Here is a 12,138-nt window from a genome sequence, read left to right as displayed (position 1 = left end):
CCAGGGGACTAGGATCTTGTAAAGACACTAGAGTGACAATGTGGCACAGTTTTAGGCATAGAGTTTCTACCTAGCGAGATTGTTCTCCCCTGCAAGCCTGAGGTGTAGCAGTGTTATCTTCTATCAGGTCACATAAGAATCACCCCCCGGTTCTCAGCACCATCGTAACCCTATCCGTTATTATCACGAGGATTCTGAGACAGCATTGCATTTTTAACATCTAACATACATGTAAAGTCAAGTGACCAAAAGGAAGCACTAGATTTTAGAACACGTGAGTCCCTCATCCTACTGTAGCCTTGCTCTGTACGAGCATTGCAACTTGGCCGACCTGTACAATAATATCCACAAGCTCCTCCTTTGTCAAAACGGGACTGATCGAGCAGATCCTCAGAACAACTCTACCTCGCACTTTCGTAGTCAGAAGCCCTGCAATATTGTTATCCAGTATATGCTTCGAGATGGCCGCGTTCAGAGCATCCAACTCTTCGTCGGTCTTCTCCACAGGAGCATATCGAAATGTGATAATTGCCATGCTCGCTGGACTGATTATTTCCCAGTCCGGTAACTTTCTGACCTCAGCCTCGGCAATCTCGGCGAGATCGAAACCGTGGTCAACCATCCTTCCAATACGTTCCACACCGAGAACTCGCAGCGTGAACCAAAGCTTCAGAGCACGGCAAGGACGGGTGAGTTCCATACCGAGGTTCCAAAAGTCGGGAATCTCTTCGTGCTCCAGAGCGTCGCGTAGATAGTCGCCATCATTGGCATAAACCCTCGCAAGATCCATCTTGTTTCTCACCAGAATCAAGCTGCAGCTATATGTTTGGAAAAGCCACTTGTGTGCGTCCCAAGAGATACTGTCTGCAAGCTCAAGCCCTTTGGTGACTGCACTTCTCGTATCACCAAGTACAGCAGAGGCACCAAATGCTCCATCGATGTGAAGCCATATCTTTTCCTCATCTCTGACTTTAGCCAGGGCTTCCAATGGATCGATACTACCGGTGTTTGTCGTCCCACATGTACCCACGATGACGAACGGTTTGAGATTTGCAGCACGATCGGCTCTGATGGTGTTTTTGAGTGCGGCCATATCCATCTGAAAAGAGTTTGTTGGTATGATACGTATCTGGCTTTTCCTGATGCCAATAATACGAAGGGCCTTGATCACTGAGTGGTGTGTTTGGTCGGAGACATACGCAATGCCTGAGCTTTCGGTGCCTTCCTCCAAGATGCACTCTCTTGCCAACACCATGCCACTCATGTTGGCCATAGAGCCGCCTGATACAAATACACCCCCGGCAGTGTTTGGAAATCCAACCTTGGAGGCAAGCCACTGCAAAAGTGTCTGCTCGACGATGGCCACGCCTGGACCTTGGAAAGCCGATCCAGCAAACGAATTGAAAGCGCTGGTCAAACAGTCTCCTATCCACGAAAGTGGGGAGACAGGGGCTGGAATAAAGGCAAACGTCCGAGGATGATTCATCCGAAAGCGGAAGTCGGATATGGTAAACACATCTTCGATTGCGTCTTGCACCAGATGAGCAGTCCCGGGAGTGCTGATTTCTCTCAGACAAGGAATGTCCTCTGGGTCAGCTAATCGTATAATGGGACCGTTGCTGACATTTTGAGTTGTCTGTAGCAGCCGGTCGAAGATGGCGTGGAAGGATGAGCTGATGGCGTCCAGCTCCTCGGCGTGGTCAGAGAAGACTGAAGAGTCCATTGCGATTTACATGTGGTTCTAGGATGATAGGCAATATTTCTATGAAGTAGTAGTTGGCTATAAGTATAATGATAAAAGTATGGGCTGTCTAACTTTCATGTCATTCAAAATGAAGGTCGTCATACGACTATAAAGGGCGCGCAATGGTTGATTCTAAGACAATTTCCCCGCATTTTATGTCATTCACGCCGCGACGTATGTCAGCCAAGCTGTCATGCAGCCGATATTCGGCATTAGTTCCCTATTTCCTTATATTATTGTTACACCAAGGAAGGCCGTTGTAGTCACTAGTGTTGAATCAATGTTAACTGTAGGTGTTCTGCTTAAAACTACATACTACTCAAAACTATGAACGTTACTCGGAGCTATCGTTTGCGATACTTTCAATCGAGGCGTTGAAAAGATCCCACCACTGAAGGTTTGGCACAGAACGTATACGGGGATCAGGCATAACCAATATAGTGTTGAGCTTTCCCAACGCTGTCCATGCCCAAGTTTGAGCTACGCATAACAGGATTAGCAAAATAAGCCTACAAAAACGAGATCATGGTGGCAGTAACACTTACGACCAAATAGGTTGCTGACTCTTGAGTAAAAAGAAAAATCATCAAGCTTCAACGCCGGACTATCACCTTGATCGTCTTTACCGTAGGTCCCCTGAAGATGCGTGCCGTCCAGCAAACCGGGGGACGATATAGGCGTAAACATACCGGGTGGTCTAGAGGCAAACGTCAGTAATCTATGCTGTCTTAATAAAAAGGGTCAATGCACTCACGATGTGAGATGGCCAGCTTTCATCGCTTCCATGGCATGTGCAACACCACCAAACGCAGCTGGGCCCTGAGTCCAGTCTACATGCTCACTTATTTTGCTCTTGACAGTATCTTCAGTCGCTTTGCTGACACTCTTCGTCACCTCCCAGACATCGTTGAACCATTCCTGACTGCCAACTGTCACATCATCCTTCTTCAAAAAGGGTCCGACCTCGAAAGGTGACACAAGAAATGTCGTTGCCATGACTGGGCCAATGTCTGCCGCTTCCTTGAAGGTTTGGTGGTTTGGCTTTTGTGACGCAGCATCCCCGTTATGGCCATATGCTAGTGTCGTTTGTTTCAGTCGATTGCTTACACAAATAGGTGACGCAACGGAACATGGTAGACTCTGCGGCGGAAACGTCTTGAGTAGTGCAAAGGCTTGCAGTGCCGTTAACAGCGCTGTGACCGTGACCCCTCTGGCTTTGCATATTCTAATGATCCTCTTTGTCAAGTCCTCTGAGTACACCTGTCTTCGCATAGCGTAGTCGGTACCTGGAAGGTCCTTCGCAGACTCCTCTGTAATAGGACACATTGTGATGTTTGCGAGGTTCGCGCCGAGTAGCTGTTTCGCCTTTTCCTGATCTTCCTGGTTCAATGGGGCATCTCCGAGCGGCTGTTGGAGGATGTCCAGGTAGCATGGATGCAGAGAAGACGTAGAAACAGATGTATATAAAGGTAAAGGTAGGTTCTCGACCAACCCATTCGAAAGGCTAGATAAAATATTGTCCAAGATTGCAGCACCACTCCAGAAGTCGTTCAGTGCATGGTTGCAGCGGATAGCCAATGCGAAAGTTCCAGGTTCGGATGATGATGCAACGAGTGATATGTGTATCAGATGCGACCCAAGCTCAATGCTGATACGCTTTTCGGGGCTTGAGTAGAACTCGTCGGTCAGTGACTTGAGTCCTTCTTTAGCTGATTTATTAGTGTAAAGAAGTGTTGTCCGTTGTGCGACCCTCTCAGCCAAGTCATTATCAGATTCGAGCGGAGTATAAATAAAGTCTCGAGACTTGGTGGGCACGGAGTCTTGTTGGCCGCGCTGAATAGTTGCCAGCAAAGAAGGTTTCTGGATGCAGAGGAGGGTAATCGCTTTGTTGAACCACGTCTCAACGTTGTCTTTGGATTCAACCTTTCGTGTGTGAGATGGTGCGACCGTGAAAATGATGGCGCCCATCCATTCAGTCCATCCGTCTAGTTCCAGCCATTGATCAAACATTCGCTCAGGTCCGATGAGCGGACGGGCCCATAGCCCATCGGCTCGCAATTTCCAAGGAGCAATGCCGGCCATAATTAGTTGCGTAGGGTTATCAAAACGAATGATGGACACGATGGACTGACCAAGTTATAAGGCGAAACCCCGCCCCTCATGAGCTGTTCCTTATAAGCATCAGCCTGAAGGATCGTCGCTAGTCAGGGCTAATTTCTCACGTTGACCTAAGCTTACGCAAATTTGGGACAATTTATGTCATCACTCTTCAGCTTGCTATACAGCAAGAGAAGAATTGAAGCATTGTTGCTATATAAGTAGAAACATATCAACATTGCCTGCGTCCAAAGTGGATTGCGCGCGGTATGAATCAACTAATCAGACCAGGGTTACAGTGAGATTTGTAGCGTGTGCTACAGTGGACTACTTCTTCCCGAGCTACAGCTCCGAACCGAGCCTTGCTTAGGCTGACCCCAAGACATATGTCCCGCACTTGGAAAGATCCCCGAATTCGGGTGATAAAGATTCTACCGCACAGGAGAACATGCAAGATAGGCTCAGCCCAAGCACCCGCCGTTTACAACAAACTTAAAAACCCATAGCAGGTTTAACTGTTCGAGAGACTATAAAACAAATACTCACATTTACAACGACGACTCAGAAATGCCGCGGAAGCGGGGTATGTCGACGCCCAAGAGTCAAAGTAACCCAGGGCATCAAGCAAAAGGAAAGACTAGAGACAGTGGACCATTCTTTTCGACATCCCTAACTCTAACAATCGGAGTCCTAGCTATAGGAGTCCTGGTCCCACTGAGTTATGGATTGTTTGGCGATACAAAGTCAAAAACGGCTGTTATCGACCTGAAAGGGCTTCCAGAAACAGCCCAGATAATTGACCAGAGAAGCTTCAATGTCCTGGAACGTGTTCCACCGCCCACTGAGGCCAATGCTACAACGGTAAGGGCCCCATAGCGAAAATACATGTAGTCCTTGCTAACTGAGAAGCAGAGGTTCCTATGGCCAGGAGTCACTCACGAATCCCTCTTAGAACGACCATTCCACGTCTACGATGCCGAGTTTTTAGATATTATTGGAAGCAATCCCACGTTGACGCTGCTCGCCACCTCTGACAGAGACCCTATCTTCCACGAGGCTGTAGTATGGTTCGTGAGCCTCTTCTTGGAAACAGACCTGTCAAGACAGCCAAGCTCATTATCAACGATGTAGGCATCCACCCACCGAAGAAGTATTCTTTGTGCAATCAGCAGGGTCTCCAGACGCAGGAACCGGCCTAGAGAAGTCTTCCATTATCCAGAAGATTTCCCTAGCAGAAGCTGAAGCTTTGCGAAATGGCTCGCATACACAAAGTCAGGTTGAGATAGCCGTGGTTGACTCTGAACCACAAGTCATAAATCCTAATGGTACGAGACAATACTATCCGTGTACGTCTAAGCTAACTATAGGACAGGTGGAACAAACTACAAAGGCCAAATTATATTTGCAGGTGAAGGACAAGGAGAAGACGTCCCTTCAGCTCTATACCTGATGAATCCGGAAAAGCCATACAACACCACAAGTAAGGGTCCCCTCTCTTATAAAATAGAAATGATGTTTCTGTGGCTAATCTGGATTCCGCAGTTCTTGTGAACAACTACTTCGGCAGGCAATTCAACTCACTTAACGACGTTTCCGTCAACCCAATAAACGGACACATCTACTTCACTGATACGATGTATGGCTATTGGCAGCATTTTCGTCCCGAGCCAGGGTTGAGAAACCAAGTTTATCGGCTTGATCCAGACACAGGAGCTTTGGCCGTTGTTGCCGATGGCTTCGCTGCCCCGAATGGTAAGCTGGCGAAGGACATTCGCGTACCACTAGATGCCATGATTGACGTAAGATAAATCGCAGGTATAACATTTTCTCCTGATGGGAGGTACGCATATATCACGGATACTGGACTGAGTAATGGTCTTTTTGGGGTGAATCCTACCAATCCGGCGTCTATGTAAGTCATGGACATAATGGCAGTCATTAAACAACCTCTCACCGTGGGTTTAGATATCGCTTCGATATCCAGAAAGACGGATCATGGGATAATCGGAAGACCTTTGCATACGTAGGATCGCGTTTACCCGATGGTAAGTCTCTCATCTCCCAATGACCTGCTTCGCTCTAACTGTTACGTTGTTGCAGGTATCCATTGCGACTCAAAGGGCAATGTATATGCAGGATGTGGTGATGGCGTCCATGTCTGGAATCCTTCTGGCAAACTCATCGGGAAAATATACACCGGCATGAATGCAGCCAACTTTCAACTGGTAGGAAATGGTCGGATGATCATAATGGGAAGGACGAGGCTATTCTATGCTACAATCGCTGCGTCTGAGGCACCGCTGAGTTGATTGGGCTACAAAGGATTAGTGTTGAAAGGGAACATACCCTGCTCTCGGCGGTATTACTGTGTTGTCTTTCTGTCTAAAACGATCGAGGAATTCATACGCGCTTCCTATTGGTGTCAATACGAGCTCAATGCTGATGCCTAGATTAAGCTCCGACGTCGATCAATGGGTCTAAGCACAGAGGGTGGTTGTTGGATGGCTAGCTAACTGTCACAGCCTGCAAGTTACCTATCTACCAGGAGTCAATATCTAGATGAATGCACCTACTAAGAATCTAGTGTGATCAAGTCATCATGACTGCCCCTTTGAAACAGGGCGGAAAGGTACCGGTCCTGAAATTTTCAAATTCATGCCACTGTGACTGCCGATCCTAAACGAAAGTCCACAAGGCTGTGCAGTTGATGCCGATCCATCAAGGAGTTGGCCAAGTTTCGAACTACTACGTAAGAATCCTTCCGCCGATCAGATGGTTGAAAGTGACGCCGGAAAGTAAACTCATCTACCGTTAAGCTTAATTGCCGAATCATAGTAGCTACGGGCACCTGCCAAGAGGTATTACGAAAGTCGTTGCTTACTATGCAGGCCAGATTAGGATGTTCTGAAGTGAGCCCCTGTAGCATTTTGGGATCTTCGTGCTTGGGTGGACCTGGAACGAGACACGAGTTACCCAATTCGTATGTCAGTGTAATACAGGACATCAGGGTCAATCTGGTAAGGCAGACCAGTCGAGAAACATCATTGAGTCGAATCGGCGTCGTAGCGCATCTGCTTACTACTCGAGATAGCCTTAAAATCGGTTAATTGACCCACGTGCTCTGTACGGCACGTCTTGTCACGTCGATCATCTTTAGTCCTTCATCCTGAGTAATCAACAAATGTTCAGCCTTGGCTGTAAAGACTATGATGTAATTGACTTTGTGATGTCTCAGAGAAACATGGCTGAAACAGAACTTCTTGTTGGGTCACACTTGACAGATACAATGCATAACGGAAGGATTCAGCCAAGCAAAAAGCACTGTTACCTCGACTTCCATGTTTTATTTCTCCATCCTGTCTAAGCTGACTGAGAAGGAGGATCTTCTTTGGAAGGTTGCAGCGATATGATCCTACTAACTAACCATGGTAACTGAGACATTATTATGATCAGCGTCAGTGTAACTTGATGAATGGAAGGTGACTTGAAGCTGACGGATCAGCAGTACAACCACCTATGGGGACCTGTTCATCGATCAGCGGTTATTGTACAAAGACAACGGAATGAATAAACGTTTTTTGAGGTATATATATCCTGCACTTCCTCTCTGAAAGACTTTCTTCCTATCACCACCATCACCTCCTCCCAAAACATTCCCACCCTACATCGTTCACGATGCAGAATAAGCTCTTTACCGCTGCAGCCCTTCTCGGTGCTATGGCATCAGTACACGCATCGCCAGTCACCAAGCAAGGCAAGCGAGACGTCCTCACTGCCCTCCCTCAGGGTGCGGATGAGATTGAGCTCAAGTTCCAGCCTTCTCTTGACTTTGACAGTGATGGCTGTTACCAGACTGCTGCCATTGACCCTGATGGCAACCTCAACCCAGGACACGGTGCCACGGGTACTCCTCAGGGAGACTGTCGTGATCCTCCCCAGCTGGAAAACAGCAACACCTATTCTCGCAAGCGTTGTAACAATGGTATCTGCGCTATTATGTAAGCCGTTATCCCCATTACTGATCAAGAGATTGAGTTCTAATATTCGTATGAAAGGTATGAGACATACTACGAGAAGGACCAAAGCGCACTGGGTACCTTCGCCGGTGGTCATCGCCACGACTGGGAGAACATCGTCGTTTTTGCCAAGGATGACACAGTCCTTCGTGTTGCTCCTTCATGCCATGGTGGTTACGGCGGCGCCAGCAACGAGTTTCCCATCGATGGAACAAGCCCTCTTCTTGTCTACCACAAGGATGGTGCTGGAACGCACTGCTACCGTTTCGCCAATGACGATGACCGCAACAACCCCGAGAACCCTACTGGTTCCTTCTTCAAGGCTCCTCTTGTTGGATGGGACAACTGGCCCGATGTTGGTCTCCGAGACAAAATGCTTCAGAACTGGAGTGGAGGTGTTGGGCCCAAGTTGGACGATGAGTTTGGTGACTCACTCAAGGATGCTGCTGGTGACGGCGTTGAAGGCTTTGATCCTTACGTTGACGAGTAGGGATATTTTGGAACATGGTAGATAATAGATGATACATGGAGTCTAAAGTAAGGCCATACTAAGAATAAACCACCAAACGCTAAGAGACGCTCATGACTCCACCATTTTTGTGACAAGAGATACAAACTCAGTATAACGGACTGGATGCCAGGATGCTGCACCAAACCCACTCTAGGTCAACGTACTGGAAAAGAAGTTGTCCTCCCTTGCCATGGAATTCATTTTGGCAAAGGCTTGCAGCTGCTTTCCCCAGTCATTTCGGATCCCGCCAAATACAAATGTGTCCGGCCCCGTCGCTTCCTCCGGCCTGTTCATGAAGACAAGGTGCCGACTGACCCGAAGAGTTAAATAGTTGTCATCAATGAATTGCAATATGAATGAGAACCTTCCATCGGCGCTGTCAAGCCTGTAATGTTGTAAACTCGACTGCTTTGGCGGATAGAATGGAGCGAGCTTGGTCTCAACATCCTGGTTCAGCCATAAGATGCCTTCGAGGGGAAGGTAATTTGCTGGCCCTTGGGCGTGTTCTTCCACATGCTGAAACCTCAAGTATTTCTTGCGACTACCAGAGGGAGTAGGATCGTACAAGTGGTTGAAGTAGTCGATTGAGTAAAGTTCGAAAGTGGTGTCTAGAGAGCCCAGGACAGGCATGTTGCTTTTTGTGGTCATGGACGACTCGAGGGTTTCGTAAGCAATCTGGACCTCTCTGACTTTCTCCAACTCATCTTCCCGGTTTCTTTCCTTTTGTTTTTCAACAAAGCCTATTCGTCGCTGCAGTTCTTGCTTGCGCTGCTCTCGCATTTCTTTCAGTTGGCGAAATGATGTAGCATCAGGGCCATTGTAAGCGCCGGTTTCATCCTGGCCCGACTCATCGAGATCCGATATATCTTCATCAAATGTCCATGGAAGGACGACTCCTCCACTCTTGAAATGAGGAGCCAGGCGATGATACCACGCGGGTAAAGAGTTATTGGAAGTCGGCATATTTATTTTGTTTTTGTTTATGTTGCAAAACATGAATCAGGATGCGGGGATCTCACATGTTGCAAAGTTTAAATATCTTGTTCATGGGCCAATCATTTGTCAATAGATGCATCTGATTCAAGGTAATTGAGCTCGAGCCAAGCCATAGCAATACTAACAACAAGGGAGCATGAGTATCAAGGTGGGACAGAAAAGTATTGGCGAGAAATGCAAAAAAGAATGGATCCCCGAAACCTGGATCGAACAAGTGACCTTTCGATGACATGCTTACAATTACAGTCGAACGCTCTTCCAGCTGAGCTATTCGGGGAGAAAGTACTGGGGTTTGAGTTTGGTTCTACAATTTGGAAACACAATACTCAGAAGACACAAAGGCATGTCTATCACGACTCGCCTATTCTTTACAATTGATCCATTTTGAATGGCAAAAAAACATCCTTGACTGACGTGATCCTCTCGCAACAACTCAATATCGGATCTACTACATTCATCATTTTCTGTCTAAATAGTCATAATAATCATCACAAGTTGTCACGTAAATTCAACCGCTTAGTCTCTTTTCGGCACACCGAGACTCGGCTTCAAAACTGAAGTCCAGTATAACTCCAGGTTAATTCCTTTGACTCACTACCCTAGCATCAGTAAAAAACTGCAATGATTACTCTCAAAGTGGCAACTCGGTGAATCTCTGCCGATCACGGCGCCGATAACTCCGACCGGCGCACCCCGCAGACTAGCAAGGTGATTGTTACTTATGGCAATTGACCATGCGATCAATTCATATTTTCTCATTCTTGTTACTTTTCTTCTCATCTTTATCCACTCACCGTAATGGCGACTCAGGGGAATTCTGTCGTTAAAACGGTTGGCTGGCTATACCACGAGTCTGGCATCTCAGCCGTGTGGGCAACTGGTAAAGACGCATGGCTTATTATCCTCTCACGAACATGTCGCATGTTCGCCTTCAAAGCCGTTACACTTACGATAGCTCAATTTTTCTCCAAATTGGGTTTCTCAGATTTTCGTATTGGCCTGTTCATGAGCTTGACCCTTCTGGGTGATGTTTTCCTCGGCTTGATTGTTACTCTCATGGCCGATGGGCTTGGCCGACGAAGAGTTCTCATCGCAGGCGGAGCCTTAATGGCATTTTCAGGCTTAGTCTTCTCTTACTTTGAGAACTTTTGGGTTCTTCTGTTGGCTGCCATCGTCGGTGTTATCAGTGCCAGCGGTAGCGATTTTGGACCTTTCAGAGCCATCGAAGAGTCCATGCTGTCTCACATTACAGACCCCAAGACTCGAGCCGATGTCTTGGCTTGGTATATTACCAGTTCCAGTCTTGGCGCGGCGACAGGGACAGCATTGGCAGGACGATTTGTGGAGAAGCTCGCGAACCGGGAGGGTTGGGATATTGTAGCGGCATACCATGCTACATTCTGGGTTTATGTATTGATGGGCGGGTTGAACGTCGTGTTCGCGCTGCTCGTGAGTAGCAAGACCGAGGCGGTCTATCATGAAGATGCTTCAGAAGCGTCGGATGAGCTAGCTGAAGGACTTCTTCGGGGGTCATCTGATGAGGATGAAGACACAAGCAGAAGGCCATCTATCGCGTCAGACCCCCAAAAACCCAGCAGTCGTTTTTCGAGCGTTTCCTCAGGTACCAGAAATGTCATGTACCGTTTGTGGTTCCTGCTCACTGTTGACTCTCTGGCCGATGGCATGGTCTCAGAATCTCTGACAACATACTTCTTGGATTCCAAGTTTTCCTTGTCCAAAGCTAGGCTTGGAGATATCTTTTCCACAGCGCAGGTCTTGGCCACGATTTCAACAGTCTTTGCGGGACCATTGGCTCGTCACCTTGGCCTGGTCAACACCATGGTCTTCACTCACCTGCCATCATCAATCTCCGTACTTTTCTTCCCGTTGCCCAGCGGCATTGTCATCACAGTTATACTCCTTTTCATCCGCATGGGTCTGAACAACATGGACCAAGCCCCGAGGGCAGCCTTTATTGCTGCTGTGGTGAAGCCTGAAGAGCGCACTGCCGTGATGGGTATCACGTCGACACTCAGAACGTTGGCCATGGCTACTGGTCCATCCCTCACTGGAGGGCTTGCTGAGAGCGGCAAGTTTTGGATTGCCTTTGTCGTAGGCGGTATATTGCGAATTATGTATGACTTGGGACTGTGGTTCATGTTCATCAACATGAAACTGCATACCCATGAAGTTCCGCAAGTGGAGCCAGCATCCCGAGGACAGTCTATCGATGAAGAAGATGTAGAGATGCTACGTCAATCTAGGGAGAGAAGGAGATCCGAAGATGATTCAGAATAAGTTGTTGGAAAATCGTAGGTAGAGTCTCTGGCACGTAAATGATACCAGGACCGGTGAAGGAAAAACGACTTCCATGTTGCGGATACTGGACCGGCATATTCAAGGTTACAATAAACGACTTCCTGGACAAATTGGTTAGATTGAAAGGTAAATAGAAACATGAAATAGCAATTGCTTATACATCATCCTTCTGGCCAGGTCTTATAAACCGGGATTCCAAGTTTCAGCCAAAACTTTAACTTTATTCACCCACGCAAACGGGCGCAACGGCAAGTCATAGTTCTTGATGAGAACGTCCCAAAACACCGACAGCTCTGTATTCACGAATCGATAGTACTCCCAACGCATTCAATATAGTACAATAATTTGCTGCTCCCGTTGTGGTGATAATGTCGATGTTGTGAATGGTTGGTAGGTACTCGTTGAATGACCTAGCATCAGCACGTAGTACCCAGCAATACGAAAGGTCCCGGTTT

The 12,138-nt window shown here is 47.5% G+C and overlaps 6 protein-coding genes and 1 non-coding gene across 7 annotated transcripts; 3 read left to right on the top strand and 4 right to left on the bottom strand.

Annotated features, from left to right (window-relative positions):
* Nucleotides 1–283: 283 nt before the first annotated feature.
* FGSG_03391 (uncharacterized protein) lies at nucleotides 284–1,723 on the bottom strand (the record flags this gene model as incomplete). The annotated part of the gene is made up of 1 exon (XM_011324033.1): nucleotides 284–1,723. The coding sequence occupies one exon, from the start codon at nucleotides 1,721–1,723 to the stop codon at nucleotides 284–286; it is 1,440 nt and encodes a 479-aa protein (XP_011322335.1).
* Nucleotides 1,724–2,078: 355 nt separating this feature from the next.
* Nucleotides 2,079–2,740, bottom strand: FGSG_03392 (uncharacterized protein; the record flags this gene model as incomplete). Its single annotated transcript, XM_011324032.1, has 3 exons — nucleotides 2,079–2,224; nucleotides 2,290–2,441; nucleotides 2,499–2,740. 3 exons carry the CDS (start codon nucleotides 2,738–2,740, stop codon nucleotides 2,079–2,081), a joined length of 540 nt encoding a protein of 179 aa, XP_011322334.1.
* Nucleotides 2,741–4,408: 1,668 nt separating this feature from the next.
* FGSG_03393 (uncharacterized protein) lies at nucleotides 4,409–6,150 on the top strand (the record flags this gene model as incomplete). Its single annotated transcript, XM_011324031.1, has 9 exons — nucleotides 4,409–4,424; nucleotides 4,536–4,702; nucleotides 4,754–4,908; nucleotides 4,973–5,166; nucleotides 5,214–5,321; nucleotides 5,384–5,593; nucleotides 5,657–5,753; nucleotides 5,807–5,886; nucleotides 5,942–6,150. 9 exons carry the CDS (start codon nucleotides 4,409–4,411, stop codon nucleotides 6,148–6,150), a joined length of 1,236 nt encoding a protein of 411 aa, XP_011322333.1.
* A 1,366-nt stretch (nucleotides 6,151–7,516) lies between these two features.
* On the top strand, nucleotides 7,517–8,347 carry FGSG_03394 (uncharacterized protein; the record flags this gene model as incomplete). Its single annotated transcript, XM_011324030.1, has 2 exons — nucleotides 7,517–7,839; nucleotides 7,897–8,347. 2 exons carry the CDS (start codon nucleotides 7,517–7,519, stop codon nucleotides 8,345–8,347), a joined length of 774 nt encoding a protein of 257 aa, XP_011322332.1.
* A 171-nt stretch (nucleotides 8,348–8,518) lies between these two features.
* On the bottom strand, nucleotides 8,519–9,331 carry FGSG_03395 (uncharacterized protein; the record flags this gene model as incomplete). The annotated part of the gene is made up of 1 exon (XM_011324029.1): nucleotides 8,519–9,331. The coding sequence occupies one exon, from the start codon at nucleotides 9,329–9,331 to the stop codon at nucleotides 8,519–8,521; it is 813 nt and encodes a 270-aa protein (XP_011322331.1).
* A 224-nt stretch (nucleotides 9,332–9,555) lies between these two features.
* On the bottom strand, nucleotides 9,556–9,641 carry FGSG_20606. The gene has a single exon. It is a non-coding gene; the product is annotated as a tRNA-Tyr (tRNA).
* Nucleotides 9,642–10,162: 521 nt separating this feature from the next.
* FGSG_03396 (uncharacterized protein) lies at nucleotides 10,163–11,662 on the top strand (the record flags this gene model as incomplete). Its single annotated transcript, XM_011324028.1, has 1 exon — nucleotides 10,163–11,662. The coding sequence occupies one exon, from the start codon at nucleotides 10,163–10,165 to the stop codon at nucleotides 11,660–11,662; it is 1,500 nt and encodes a 499-aa protein (XP_011322330.1).
* Between the last annotated feature and the right edge of the window lie 476 nt (nucleotides 11,663–12,138).

This window comes from Fusarium graminearum, chromosome 2, assembly GCF_000240135.3.
Source record: "Fusarium graminearum PH-1 chromosome 2, whole genome shotgun sequence".
NCBI classification, from domain to species: domain Eukaryota; kingdom Fungi; phylum Ascomycota; class Sordariomycetes; order Hypocreales; family Nectriaceae; genus Fusarium; species Fusarium graminearum.
This window is presented reverse-complemented; position numbering and strand designations above follow the sequence as displayed.